At 44.6% G+C, this 15,372-nt stretch overlaps 1 protein-coding gene across 2 annotated transcripts in view; it reads right to left on the bottom strand.

The window, feature by feature from the left end:
* Positions 1 to 737: 737 nt before the first annotated feature.
* Positions 738 to 15,372, bottom strand: part of LRRC8C (leucine rich repeat containing 8 VRAC subunit C) — a 37,428-nt gene continuing 22,793 nt past the window's right edge. For both annotated transcript variants that reach the window (XM_045028842.1, XM_045028841.1), the window contains exons 2-3: positions 6,084 to 6,225; positions 738 to 3,375 (exon numbers count right to left, since the gene is read on the bottom strand). In XM_045028842.1, coding sequence (XP_044884777.1) covers positions 1,105 to 3,375; positions 6,084 to 6,221 — 2,409 coding nt within the window. In that variant the 5' untranslated portion in view covers positions 6,222 to 6,225 and the 3' untranslated portion in view covers positions 738 to 1,104. The remainder of the gene's footprint in view (positions 3,376 to 6,083; positions 6,226 to 15,372) is intronic.

The raw sequence follows: 15,372 nt of genomic DNA, 5'->3' as shown, positions 1-15,372 counted from the left end.
CTCCTATACTACTTTGAAAATCTTAGCCTTACTTGTTCAGTTCTGAAGAATAACGACAGCAGATGTGTTCTGTTCAGAATACTGCATGAGATGGAGGCTGAGATTTCTAGAGGGGCATAAGGGAGTTAGGTGTCCATTGACTTTCAATGGAAGTTGTGCACCTAATTTCCTTAGGCCACTTTGACCACTTGGGAGAATATTTGGTACGTGTAGAGTCTCAACAAAAGGACATTTAATCAAGGTTATGTTTTGTGGGGTTCTGGGCACCTTCAACACCGATTGATGAAAATAGGGGTTGAGGCTGCTCACAGGGCCGGCTCCAGAGCCCAGCGGGGCAAGCACCCGCCTGGGGTGGCCCTTTCCCGGGGGGGCGGCAGGCTGGGCCGGCGGACCTGCCGCAGTCATGCCTGCGGGAGATCCACCGGAGCCCCGGGAGCAGCGGACCTGCCGCAGGCATGACTGCGGACGGTTCGCTGGTCCCGCGGCTCGGCTGGACCTCCCGCAGGCATGACTGCGGCAGCTCAACCGGAGCCGCCGGACCAGCGAACCGCCCGCAGCTGCGGGAGGTCCAGCCGAGCCGCGCGACCAGCGGACCCTCCGCAGTCATGCCCGCGGGAGGTCCGCTGCTCCCGCGGCTTGGGGGCGCCTCCCGGGCATGACTGCTTGGGGCGGCCAAAAACGTAGAGCCGCCCTGGCTGCTCAACATCTCACAGGATCAACCCCTAGAAAATCAGATCCTAAGGCATTAACAATGGCCCAGCAGATGATACATTCATCTATTTAAAAAAATATGCAAAATTAAGAAACAGTTAATCTAACCATTAGCTTTTGCCAGTACAAAATAATTTTTCAGACACTCTTGTTATCAGGGCAAAATAAACTTTAAAATATTTTTAAACTGTGAAAAAATACAAGTAATTTTTTATTAAAAAAAATATATATATTCCTTACTCCACATTTGTTTGTACAGATAGTTTCGTGTTAAAAGGACAAAAGAAAAAATAAAATAAACACATCAATAAAGGCATACTCAGACTATCAAATTATTTATATAGTGTATTTGGTAGAAGCATCTTTCTGTAAAACTGAGTAAAAAGAAGTTAATTATTCAGCTTTCATCTGCTCTCTAACATCAGAAGGCAAAGTTTCAAACAAGGTGTCTTCTACAACCAAGCCAGTCCGCTTCAAAGCTCTACACTCACCAAGTTCAGGCGGGAGAATTTCAAAGTGATTGCCTTTAATATCCAAATAGGAGAGGAATACTAAATTACCAATTTTAGGTGAAAGGACTGACAAGTTATTTTTCCCAATCTTGAGAGTCTTAAGTTTTTTGCAAAAGTATAATTCATCTGGCACACTCTCCACTTTGTTACAAGTGATGGAAAAATACTGTAAACTTTGCAGCACTCCTATTTCCGGTGGAATAAATCGTATATCATTGTAAGACAAGTCTAAGTATCTGATTTTGTTGCATAGGAATAGGTGGGATGGAAGAACCTCTATTTTGTTGTGACTAAAGGAAAGACGCTCTAGGCTAGTGAGTTTCTTTATATGTTCTGGGATATATGTTATACTGTTGTACCACAGTTTTAGGATTGTAAGTTTTCTCAGATATTGAAAACTAACTATTTCTTCTATTGATTTGAGGTTGTTTTCCTTTAAATCCAATTCCTGGAGACTGAGAAGGCTAAAAACTGCATGAGGTATGCGCTCCAAATCACAGTGAACCAGCTCCAACTCTGTCAAGTTAATCATTTTCTTCAGGTTATTGAGCATGACTAATTTGGTGCCATCGTTATGGATACACATTTTTTGAAGATGACTTGAAACATCAACTACAGATTGTGGGATTTTGGATACATTGCTTTTAATGTAGAGAATTTTAAGGCTTTTAAGTTCCCGAAAAGACTCAAGTGTAATGTTTTTGGAAATATCATGACTGAGAGAACCAATTAAGTAGAGCTCTTCTAAATTTCTGAGCCCATACATCCAATGTGGAAGCTCCCTGATGTCATCAAACTTGACGCTCAAGATCTTCAGATTTTCCTTCAGAAAAGCCAAGGCAGCACAGTGGATCTTCACAGAACACTGGTACAAAGAGAGCTCTTGGAGATTATCCAACTGTGCAATGGTTGCTGGTATCATAACATTATTAATTATTTCAAGTTTTAAAGACTGCAGCTCTGTAATTTCAAAAACGGTGTCTGGAAGTCCAGAAAGCATGAAGAGCTGCAGTTCTAGCCGGTTATATGCATTTGTTTGTAGCCTCTGTCTCAATTTATCCGCAGTCCATTCATTGTTTAAGTTCAGCTGTTTCAGCTTGTTTTCACTGACTTCTGACAGGAACACTGCAAATCTCTTTGAATAAAGAGGGTCATATTGATCTATCATGTGAAGCATAAAAGCAAAGTCATTCTTAACATCTGGGATATCATCAATTCCAGTCTCTTGCCGAACATATTCAAAAGAATATTCCTTTAGTGAACGATAGAACAACCAATATAAAGTGTAAAGGCATGTTAGTCCATAGATGCTTACAAAGCACAGGTAGCAGAAGGAAAGTTTAGAGAATAGATGTGCCATGGTATGATTACAGGAAAAATTCTTATATCCTGTCATGTCCTGTATGTCAACATTACAGTCTACTGTAAATTGAACTTCTGAAACTAGTGCACTATTGTAAGCAATAATGATAAGGAATTTAATAACTTTAAGTACAGTCTGACGAACATACATAGCATAGAGCAGATCACTTTCTTCAACATGCAGTCGGAATTTCTTCACCTTTTCAAATAATGCTTTTGCCTGTTCTCCTTCTTTTTTATCCAGTGCCCCTGCCGTCCCCTTATCTACAACAAACTTTTCAGGTATCGATTTTAAAGACTGACTCTTGACCAAAGTGCCTTCTGTGCTAGGTTGGATAGTATTTGACCTGCTTATGTTGTTCTTCCTGTTGTCCTTCTCTTCCGAGTCTTCCCCAGACACTTCAGATAATGCTCTGGTTGTCCAGGGAGAATCAAAACATTTCCCCAGTATGGAAATGAAGTGTTCAATTTTTGAGCTCGATCCAGGGAATTTGAACCAGAAGTTACTACATAGCATGAAGATCAGAGTATGTATAAGGACAAGGTAAGGGAAGTACTTTGCATACCAATGCAGGGCACGTTCATAGCACATTTGGTTTATAAAGCTATACTGCTGAAGGTCTAAATCAGTCTTTAGTCCTTTCATTTCAACAGTGGCAGGAGTAGTGGATGGTTTGGGTGGAGGAAGTGGGGTTGTATTTGGGACTGCATTAGACACATTAGGAATGTGAGCGTGGTTCTGTGAAGGCTGTATTCTTTTTGGAAGGCATATTATCTTGTCTTGCATAACCTGAAACACATAGAAAGATACACTTTCAAATCATGTAGGATAATAGCATCAGCTAAATGTAATTTCTCCTTGACATACTCTATGCTGAGTATTAGTTCAGTGGTTAAGTCCATTATTGTTATTTGTTATGTGCTAATCACACGATTAATATATATGCTAAAAACTAGATTGTCTGACCTATTTAGTCGTTACCATATTTATAAAAATCTTCTACATGTAAACAAACTTATGAAAGAGTAGCTCTGTCTTTGATTTCATGATCATTGCATGAATTCAGCACTAACCAATCAGATTTAAACCTACCACATATACACATGGGCTTGTTCTGCCTGAGTGCCCACACTTCCCATTGACTTCAGCAGGAGCTGAGGGAGCATGCCACCTAGCAGGACTGGACCCCACCATTACTTTTAACTATCTCCAGCATGGTGACTGCTGAAACTTAGGCCATGTCTGCACTTACCAGTAGCTTGGCGCTGCTACAATCGATGTAGTGGGTGTTGATTTAGCAGGTCTGGTGAAGACGTGCTAAATCACTGGGAGAGTGCTCTCCAATCAATTTGTGTACTCCATCTCCCCAAGAAGGGTAAGATAAGTCGGCGGGAAAGCATCTTCCCATCTACACAGCGCGGTGTAGACACCGTGGTAAATTGACCTAAGCTATGTCGACTTCAATTATGTTATTCACATAATTGTGAAGTTGGGTCAACTTACTGCGGTAGTGTAGACCAGGCTTAGAAAGCTCCTTTAGATACACTGAGCCAGATCCTCAACTCGTATAAACTGGTATAAAGCTCCAGTGAAGTCAACAGAGTTACCCCGATCAACATCAGTTGAGGATCTGGCCCATTATCTTGAAATTGGGTTTACACATTTGTAATAAACAGGAATGTAAATATTGGTCTGTTTCATTTGAATTGTTTTCACACACCATTTCCCTTGTGGTTTATTCAGTCAAGCAGTTAAGCATGCAAGTGACTGAAACTATGCTTCGTTCATGTCAACAAACACTTGGCTGCTGGCCCAAAAAGTGCCCTCGTTAAGTGGAATTTTTGAATTCATATATCACATACATACATATCTTCTGTACGCAGCAGAAGATATTTAAAAAATATAATACAAACAAACCTATAACTTACATCCTGCACAATTTGGGACATTTATCACTGAAATTCTGGAGAAAATTCCCTGCTGGTGAAAATGAGCAGAGTTCCACTGAAGTCTGCCAGTTTATGACAGCAGAGAATTTGTCCCTTTAACTTCACTTCCTAGGGAATGTGAGTTCCATGTTAGAGGTATTCTTGGATCCAGCAGCGTCAGCTGGATCAAATCCTGCTAAGACAATGTGGATCGGTAAGAAAATGGCATAGGGGTTAAACAGGAAATGATGAGGCTTATTTCATATCAGTGACAGGAACACAGGGCCAGATTGTGGCATGCTCTATGGGTTTATGCCAGGGGTTCTCAGACTTTTGTACTGGTGACCCCTTTCACACAGCAAACCTCTGATTGCGACTCCCCCTTATGCATTAAAAACACTTTTTTATATATTTAACACCATTATAAATGCTGGAGGCAAAGCAGGGTTTAGGGTGGAGGGTGACAGCTCGCGACCCCCCATGTAATAACCTCGTGACCCCTTGAGGGGTCCCAACCCCCAGTTTGAGAACCCCTGGTTTATGCAGAGGAGAAGCCTCTGCCAAGTCATTATTCTCTGCATAGGTGGGTAGAGCAAAGGCTGTGGGACGTATACTGCACCAGGTATAAGCCGAGCATAGGGTAAGTCCTAACTGGAATGGGGAAAACTGGGAGGTAGATTGTGATTTGATAGGTAGTTCCTGGGTCTGCACAACTGTGCACTGCCTCATACACAAAAATCACCATTTAGGTGCCCCCTTCCCCTTTTATTTTTTATTAAAAGGGACAGTTAATGTTTATGTGTCTAAATTTTGATCTACTCGCAAACCTGTTGAAAAGGTCCTTCAAATTTACAGATGTAAAAACAAAAAAATATTCATGACCAAATACCTACATTTTTTTAAACAACAGGGTTTTTTTGTGGCGCCCCCCATACATAGTGCTTTCTGCTCCTCATCAAGTTTTGGCTCTGTAGCAACATTTAACTAACCCAGCAGTTAACATCAATTGTGTATGTACCAAGCATCCTCAAAATGTTTTGGCCTGGAGGAGGGACAATTATTAATTATGGGTGGTTATGAATAAAATAAGCATATTCATTTCAGCTCTATTCAAAACACAGGGAGAAAAATAAAATCGATGTTTGCCAAATGAAAAAGACAAGAATATATTTTTAAGCCCTTAAGAAAGTTGTAAACAATAGTGAAAAACAAGAATTTAACTCAACGGTCAGGTTTGCTTTGAAAATTTTTTATATAAAAAGGCACAAAATCTCCTCACGCTCCTTTGCCATGACTGAGGATCATTAAAAAACAAATGGGCCAATTCCTCAGCTGGTGCAAACCAACAGCGTTCCACTGACTTCTGATTTTCAGCAGCTACGGGTCTGGGTCTTAATATTTTATTCATCTGTTCACACAAATTACTCATCTGGGCCAGCAGATTTTGGCATTGCCGGTAGTGACTACAGCGAAAACAAAACTTGACAATGTTCTCCTAAAGAAGGCTCTGTCTGGCATTTTTTGAACACTCCGACAACATGCTTTTAAGTTATACTTTGTTTAATTTACCTGTAATGTACATCCAAATACACCAATCATCAGCATGGCTACTGAGAGATAGTCCGTAAACACATCCCACCATGGCTTCAGTACTCTGAATGCCGGCTGCTGTTCAGAGAACTGACGAAATTCAGTAACAGGAATCATGTTTCTGAAAGACAGTCAAGAAAAGCTGGTGTTTAGTCATTTCATGCTATCCTCCCCCATTTCATATGACTCATGAAAAAAGATATTTGACTCACTGGGGGGATGGGGGGAAATGCTATTTTGACCTTCTACAATCATTAGGCATTCTGTGCTTCACGTCCTGCCCTCCCAGTTCCTTGGATCTAAAAATGGGCAAAATAGTCACCTCACAAGGGTGTTGCTGGATTCTTCATTCATAGCCATAATGTGTTTCGAGATCCTTGGATAGAAGGCACTCTAAGCATGAGTTACATAAACATATTGTCATCTTAAATCCTTCAGATTTCATACACTGTCAATGAAACCCTACAACTGAAGCATTACTTCACAAAACCATATTAAAAATCAGAGTTATTTATGAGGCAGTGTCTGTATCCATAGACTTGCACTGATGCCCAGTTTGTTGCAGTAATGGTGATGGTATACGGCTCTCTTTATGACTGTCCAGCCAGGAGAGTCCCTTCTGATATCTGTGTGCTTATCTCACAAAAACTCAGCAGAGAAACCAGGGGAAAGTGCTTCTTCAAAAGAGGAAGCACTGGTGTGAGTGACTAATAGGACAAACCTTCTCTTCACTCTTTTTTCTTTTAGAAAACAGTGGAAAAATCCATCCCTTTAAATTATATGACCAGCACTTACCAGTGGAGCACTGTACTTTAGGTATCCTTTACCTGACAGCGTCACAGTGCCCATAGGTGTCACACAGAGGAAAGACTCTTGAGCAAGAGCTAAAGCATGACATAAATTGGCTTTTCTGCAGTACCAGAAGTTGTACTATTTTATGGCCATTGCTAGGAAGACTTCTTCCTTCCTTTTCTTTATTTCCAGCACAAATCTAAATAATTTTGGAGTGATATTGCATCAGGTTTTATTTTAAAATTGTTATTTTTCTATCAAACAATCACAGACAGATACACTCTTTAAAGAACATATAAATACAATTTTAATCTATTAGATGCCATTTAGTGATCCCTGATGAAGCTTTGCTATTTACATGGTTGTCAGCTCAGTCACTGGAAGCTGGCATTTTGCGGACAACAGAAGTACCACCAGCTCCAAACATTCGAAAATCCCACATATCATGAGACTGGCTTCAAAATCATTTTTTGTTTTGTTCTGATAACTTTGGGGGGGGGGGAGGGATTGATTATTTTGCGGGGTGTTTTTTGTTTTGGGGGAGGGGAGATGTGTTTTCTGGCATCAGATCTTGTAGGATTTCATGTTTTCAAGCTTTTCTTCACAACTGTGAGGGGTAGAAATTTTTTTGTAAACCACAGTCTTATGACTCCAGAAGGAAAGCTTTAAGAAAAGCACCTAATGTCATGAGAGCTGGCAACACACAGCAAGAAGTGCACTGAGTGTAGGAGTAGATGGGATGAGAAATCATTCTGCACTGAAATCTGTGGGAAGCCCGGGTAAATCTGAATTCTGGTTTCTCTATGTATTTGTAAGTAGTTTTGTTTTATCATAACTGTGTTTGATTACTTTATTGGTAGGTAATTGATGAGGAATTTAGATGAAGACATATGCTACCACAAGGAAATGCTCCTAGGATCTCCTTCTCTTCTCCTCCAGAATCCTGGATAATGAGCATATGAAATGTCAGAACTGCTCAAGAGCACATGACCACGTCACTGTCTAGTCGGTGGTAAACAGACGATGAGGGAGAAATTCCATGAGGAAAATTCCATAATTCTCGTCTCTCGCGCCCTCTATTGCAGGGCCATCTGTGGAGAAGGATGACCTGAGTCTACCTAAGTGACAATACTAGAACAGTCTGAAAATTTTCAGATGCAATGTTTTTCTGTCAGAAAATGTCATATTGAAGCATTCCGTGGGAAACATCAACATTTGGGCTTTTTGTTCTGATTTTCTGAATGTTAGAAATTCTGAAATTCGGAATGTTAGAATTTCCCACAGAATGGAATTTTTTGTCCAAACCAGCTCTAGGTAATACTTAGCCCCATTATGGTTTCACAGTAGAAAGTTTATAGATTGGTTACTTTAAAAATAGAAACAGAACAACTGATCTTTTTAAATCAAGATCTACAGCACCTGAAAATTAGTAACCATTCTTTCAGACTAGAGAACCTCACCAGGGAAGAAAAGCACTCAGAAAAGTATTGATATGAACTGGAAAAAAACGACTATTAAAAAAACTTGTCAGGGGTGAGTCAATCTAGTGTTCAGTTTTGCTGTGACAACTATATCAGAATGCTATTTAAAGCACTGTGCAGCATTCTTTACTCAATATATGGTCCCAATGGTGGATGTGAATGAACTAATGACAGTATACAATGAATACAAGGAACAGGAATTGAATTGTATGTCCTTTGTCCATAGAGTGGGGACTTTCTATGCTTAATCCTTCTTTTGCAATATTTTGCAAACATGGATATTTGCAAGATTCAGATGGAGACCGGTCACAAAGGTATGGAATATTTGAGCCATTTTCTATCATTCTCTCAAGAAACTCAATCATTTCTCCCTCTAATGCAGGCTACCTTTGTGGTACTAGAAGTCACAGCAGAGGCCTATAAGAAATTCAAAGGAAGGTATCTGTATTCTGTATTTTACAATGCTGCTGGATTGAATGATTGCACGAAAAGTGGATACATATAACTACCACTTCTTTTACAACAGTAGCTTGCTTTTACACATTACGCTTCTAGCCCTGTTACCACGCAGACTCCTTGGAATTCCATAAGCAGAGGATTCCAAAGCTTCAGAAAAACAGACTGCGTGTTTATCTTTTTCAAAGAATTGCTAAATAACTCCTCCAGGCTGCACAAGGACTCTGACCCTAAAGAAGTGTTACATTCAAACAGTATTTTATTCATAGATTCATTTCCAATCAGATGCGACAAGGACTTTGCAAACGGAAAAGGTTCAGATTCAATCTATATTCTGCTGACTATTTTAAACAAGTCAAAACAGAGATAGTTTAAAACCAATGCCACATTTCAGGAAAAAGATCAACACATTAACTACTGGAGTTTCTCTTATGTTGTTATTAAAAGGAATTGCAATATTAAAGATGAATTTAAACAATGTGGGTTAGAATTTCAGCTGGTGTAAATTTGTACTGCTCCACTGACTTCAATTCAGTTGCATCCAGTTACTATTTACAGGCACAATACCCAATAGTTTAGGCATAAGCTTTGCCTATATTAAATGTTGTTATAATCTGGTTGGGGAATCTCTGAATTCTAAATTATCTTAATTTTCTTAATTAAAATCATCACTCTCATTCAGGGGCGGCTCTAGCAATTTCGCCGCCCCAAGCACGGCGGCACTCAGCGGGGGGCGCTCTGCCAGTCGCCGGTCCCACGGCTCCGGTGGACCTCCCACCTGCGCGAGGTCCACCGGAGCCGCCTGCCACCCTCCCGGCGACAGGCAGAGCGCCCCCCGCAGCAGCCGCCCCAAGCACGCGCTTGGCGCGCTGGGGCCTGGAGCTGCCCTTGCTCTCATTCTCTTTTCTCTCGCTTCCGCTATCCCACCTTGCTTTCCAGAAACTTAAAAAAGAAAGGGAGGTATGAGCTGGACTATCTGGCATTCTGCTGCTGCAGAGAATTAAAACAAGAAGCCCAAGTTAAACTCTGTTCTGAGAACCAGCCAATGGTGGTATACAAACAAGGAGGGATAAACAACACAAAACAAGCTGCACTAGCTTGTAAAGAATTCAAAATAAAATTTAGGGTTTGCCAGATGGAAAACTGGTGGGAGGGGGTCAATAGGGAAATATATTTTTAATATTTCTAGGGAGATATTTCAAACAATGGAAAATAAAGGAAATTGAAAATTGATTCCATGAATGTGGGGCAATGAGAGGAGATGTGAAAATACAGGCATGCAGAAGAATTTTGGGGAACCCTGAAATTCCACAGCAAAGGAATAGCACAGGGATCGCAACCTTTCAGAAGTGGTGTGCCCAGTCTACACTTATTCACTTTAACTTAAGGTTTCGCGTGTCAGTAATACATTTTAACGTTTTTTAGAAGGTCTCTCCCTATAAGTCTATATTATGTAACTAAATTATTGTTGTATGTAAAGTAAACAAGGTTTTCAAAACGTTTAAGAAGTTTCATTTAAAATTAAATTAAAATGCTGATCTTACGCCGCTGGCCCACTCAGCCCACTGCTGGCCTGGGGTTCCGTTCACCTAGTTCGGCAGCGGACTGAGTGGGGCCTGCGGGACCCCAGCTGGCAGGAGGCCGGCAGCCGGGACCCCAGACTGGCAGTGGGCTGAGTGGGACCAGCGTCCGGGATCCCAGACCACCAGTGGGCTGAGTAGCTCAGCCCGCTGCCGGTCTGGGGTTCTGTACACCGGCTCCTGTCAGCTGAGGTCCCGGCTGCTGCCCCCACTCAGCCTGCTGTCGGTCTGGGGTCCCAGCCCTGCCCACATACAGTGGGTACCTACCTTCTCCCTGGTTCGAGCCCATTCTCTTCCTCCCTCTCTGCACGGAGCTGAGGGTGGGAGTGCACTGAGCACAGGGTTGGGGGTGAAGGAACAGGCTGGGGGCTGCGGTGCAGGGTCTGGCCAGGAGCTAGAATGAGGGAGGGGGCTTAGGGTTGGGGCCGGAGGTTTGGGTGTGGAGCGCCTACCTAGGACAGCTCCCATTTGGTGCTCAGGGTGGGGGTGGGAATATGGGGGGGTGCAAGAGTCAGGGCATGGGGTATGGGGGTGCAGGAGTCAGAACAGGAGCTGGAGGTGTGTGAGGGGGTGCAGGAGTCAGAGTGTGGGATGGCTAGGTATGTGGGGGGGGTGCAGAAGTCAGGGCTAGGGTTGTGGGGGGTGCAGGGGTCAGGGCAGAGGGCTGGGTGTGCGTGTGTGGAGGGTGCAGGGGTCAGGGCAAAGGGCTGGGTGTGTGTGTGGAGGGTACAGGGGTCAGGGCAGAGGGCTGGGTGTGTGGAGGGTTCCTTCATCCAGGCCAGCCGCAGGCGCTGAGTGGGACTGGTGGTGGGACCCCGGCTGGGCTGAGTGTCTCAGCCTGCCCCCGCTCTGGGATTTCAGCCACTGGCTCCTACCAGCCAGGGTCTCAGCCCGCTGCCAGCCTGGGGTTCCTTCCCCCAGGCCGGCAGCGGGTGCTGAGTGTGACTGGCGGCAGGACCCCAGCTGGCAAGGGGCCAGCAGCGGGAACCCCAGAGCGGTGGTGGGCTGAGCGGTTCAGCCCACTGCCACGTGTCATCAAAAATCGGCTCACGTGCCACCTTTGGCACACGTGTCGTAGGCTGCCAACCCCTGGAATAGCACATGGAAAAGAAGAGGCCAATGTGGTCTTCTGAAGGAATATGAAGACAAACAAACAAACAGGCATGTGCTGGAAATGGAGATGTGGGGAAGAAGCAAACAAGAGCACTGAAGGCCACATTCTCAGCTGGTATAAATGGGCACCGCAACTTTGCCTTCAGTGGAGCTTCACGAATTTACATCAGCTGAGAACTTGGCCCACAGAGCCAGTTAATGCTTTCAGGAGCAGATAAGAGCAGCAAAAAGCAGACGGAGTTAATGCAACCTAAAGGAGTTAAGGAGAATAAATAGATGAGGGTGGGGAAGAAGGGAATTGGAGACAAATTAGTCTCATTAATAAATGAGAGAAATTAAATCAAATGATGATTCTAAAATGGCTGCGCCATTGCACTAATCTGCCTGTTTGCAATTGGCCTTCATCAAATTAAATAAAGAAAAGTGGTATAGACAGCTAGGAAGTAATGAAGGTTCTTGCCAATGCGGCTGAAGAGAAAAGTGAATATATTTGATAGATCAGGAGATCCAGATGACCTGCATTTCAGGATATGAAGGAAATTAAATAATTCAATTCCTGAACCACTGACAGCTCATAGGAATACCTGCAGGGTGCAGCTGGGGAGGGGTGATGAGAGCAGAGCAGGTTTTCCATTCACCAACTATCCCCTTGTGGGGCTGATAGCCTCAGGCCCATGACAGAGAGGTAGGTTAGTAGTTTGTAAGAGCTTTACTATATTTTTTCTCCAGTGTGTCTTTGTCAAGTGTCTTGAAAAATACACCTCTAACCTGATATAACACGACCCGATATAACTCGGGTTTGCATATAACACAGTAAAGCTCTGACACGCTGCTCTGGGCAGCGTGTTAAGGGTGCCGGACCAGGCCAGGGCCGAGGGGTTTAATAAGGGGCAGAGGGTCTCGGGGGTGGTCAGGGGCTTCCCCCCTCCACAGGGTCTGGGTGGCAGGAGCTGTGGGAGGGCACTTTTGGGGGTTCCACAGTCCCAGAGTGGCCCGGGGGATTAGCAGGGGGCCGGGAGCAACCTGCTCTGCTTCCCTCGCCCTGGCCCCAGCCTTGTCACCTGAGGGGGCTTGGGGTAAGGGATCCCCCCCGCACCCCCTCCCGCAGAAGCGGAGCAGCCCGGCCCCAGCCAGCTCCACCAGCTCCCAGCCACAGCACTCCACTTCCTGCCGCAGGTGAGTACAGGGGGGCGTCCTTTCTCCAACCTCCCCGCACTCACTGGCGGCGGAAAGCAGAGCAGCCCAGCCCCAGCCAGCTCCACTCCGCCAGCTCCCAGCCGTGGCGCTCCACTTCCCGCTGGGCAGGTGAGTGCAGGACCTTTCCCCAGCCGCCCCCTAGCAACACGGCTGGGGCCGGGTCAAGGAAAGCGGAGTGGGCTGGGGCCACGCCGCTCCGCTTCCCCCCACAGGTGAGTGCGGGGGGGCATCCTTTCCCCAACCTCCCCGCACTCACTGGCAGCAGGAAGCGGAGCACTGCGGCTGGAAGCTGGCACCATGGAGCAGGCTGGGGCGGCGTCGCTCCACTTCCCGCTGCAGGTGAGTGCGGGGGGTGGGGGGGGCTTTCCTTTCCCAAACCTCCCTGCACTCACCGACGGCAAGAAGCAGAGCGCCGCAGCTGGGAGCTGGCAGAGTGGAGCGGACTCAGGCCGCGCTGCTCTGCTTCCCGCTGCTACCGGTGAGTGCCTGTCAGGGGGCGTGGGGGGGTGGATAGGGGTCGGAGCAGTCAGGGGACGGGGGAGTTGGGTAGGGGTGATATCCTGGGGGTGATTAGGGAGGGGGGTCTCTGGAGGGGGCAGTCAGGGTATAAGGAACGGGGGGCAAAGCAAGTTTGATCTAACGCAGTCTCACCTATAACGCGGTGAGATTTGTCTCCCGAGGACCGCGTTATATTGGGGTAGAGGTGTACTTTATAATTAAAAACAACACACACAAATACATCTAAAATACAGTCCTGAATTAAAAAGCTGCAGCCAACAATAGTGCGAGTATAGCCTTTGGGTCTAATAACAGGCTACTGTGGTCATTTTTAAAGAGATTCCTTTTGAGTAACATACTTCATTCTATGTAGAATAACTGGTAGTGGGTAAGTACTAACCTTTAAGTGCACAAGGGCGTTGGTCAAATAAAACTGCTGTGCATGATTAATTTACCTATCTCTGCTTTCTAGATGCAATTTAAATAGGCTCTATGATTGGAAAAGCAGATTCAATTAAATATAAAGAATGAACTGGATAGTGTGCCTTTATTTTATCTATTGCAAGCTCTCTGGGATAGGGAGCATGTCTTTGTAGATGTCTGTATGGACACTTAACATATTTCCTTCATGGAACACCCAAAAATAACAAAAAGTTGACACCAAGATGGCTGCTTGTATAGAGTTTCTTTTCCCAGGTTCTTTAAGTGCCAAACAAATGTGTTGTGCACAGGTGACATGTAGGAGATGGAAGGATGGAGTTCTCCGTCCCTGTACCAGCAGGTGTATCAACCACTCTGGGAGAATAACTGCAGTCTCCAGGATGTGGCAGAGGCTACCGACTGCTCTGCGCCCCCTAAATGGGAGATTTCAATCAGGAGGTTGGTATCATTTGTTGACCCTCTGGTAGGCCCCATCTGTCCCAGCCACCTTCCACACCATCCCCATATCCTCACTGAACAATGCCTCAAGACTGGGTCCCCATACCCAACTTCACTACAGCTTATCCGCTACACACAGTATAAAATGGAAGCTCCACTGATTTTTGTTTCTTACATGACCACCACAGGGGAACAAGATTTGCCACGCCAAGAATAATGAGTCTGCCAAACTGCAGAGCTTTTCACTACAGGTCGAGCCCTTGTCTATTTTTATTCTTCATGTGGAAGAAGATAATCAATTGTGTTACAACACAGGGAGGCAATCATTATTTATTGTGTGTGTTACAGTCAGGGCCCCATTGTGCTGGATGCAAACATTTAACAAGACAGTCCCTGCCCCCACGAGCTCACTGATGCAACAGGGAGTGAAGAACACAATGGAGGAGGAGAAGAGGGAAGATGAAGATGACAGTAACAGGAATACAGAGTTGTAGGTATAATTAACTAAGTATACCTTGGAGGCTTGAAAGGTGTGGGATTTCTTAAAATAACCAGCTAGGAGATATAAAATTATTCATTAGCTGGCAATACATTTCTCGGTCATGACACTGCATCAGTATAGGATAGAGAATGAATGCCATCACCTCTTGAGGATGTGTCACAAGGCTATGGACTTGATCCCACTCCTCTGAAATCAGTGGGAATTTTTTCCATTGACTTAGAGGGGCATAAGGTCAGGCAGGCTCCAGCTGAAGGCAGAACAGCAGCAGAGCTGGGAGTGGAAGGTTTGTGCATTAAGACCATTCTGTGATTTTGGGACAGATGGTAACCATGGGGGACTTCACACTATTTCAAGCCAGGAGATCCACTGATGGCAGAAAGTGCTGGGCTAGGCAAAAGTAGCTCTCTTTGCTGGCTTAAATATACTGTTTGTGTTAGTATGAATTATGAAGTGTCTTTTGGGAAAACTGCTGCAAGTAGGTCTCTGGGCTGGTTCCCATACACAAATTATGGAACATTCATCTTCATTAAAACGGCGGAGAGCAATGCATATTTAACATACAGTCTGTGGCAATTATAAGCAGCAATGAACCTGTGGCCTGGTAGCTGGGGGCTGACAGAGTCCTTGTATTGGATGAGTGCTGGTTACACCCGAGTATTACTTCACATAAAACAGTACACTGCACACTCCTGAAGTTGGAGCACTTTGTCACAGACCGTAAACATTTGTTACTCTGAGTAATATTTCAGTGCCACTGTCAAGGGGTACTG

The sequence above is a fragment of the Mauremys mutica genome, chromosome 8, assembly GCF_020497125.1.
Source record: "Mauremys mutica isolate MM-2020 ecotype Southern chromosome 8, ASM2049712v1, whole genome shotgun sequence".
Taxonomy (NCBI): domain Eukaryota; kingdom Metazoa; phylum Chordata; order Testudines; family Geoemydidae; genus Mauremys; species Mauremys mutica.
This window is presented reverse-complemented; position numbering and strand designations above follow the sequence as displayed.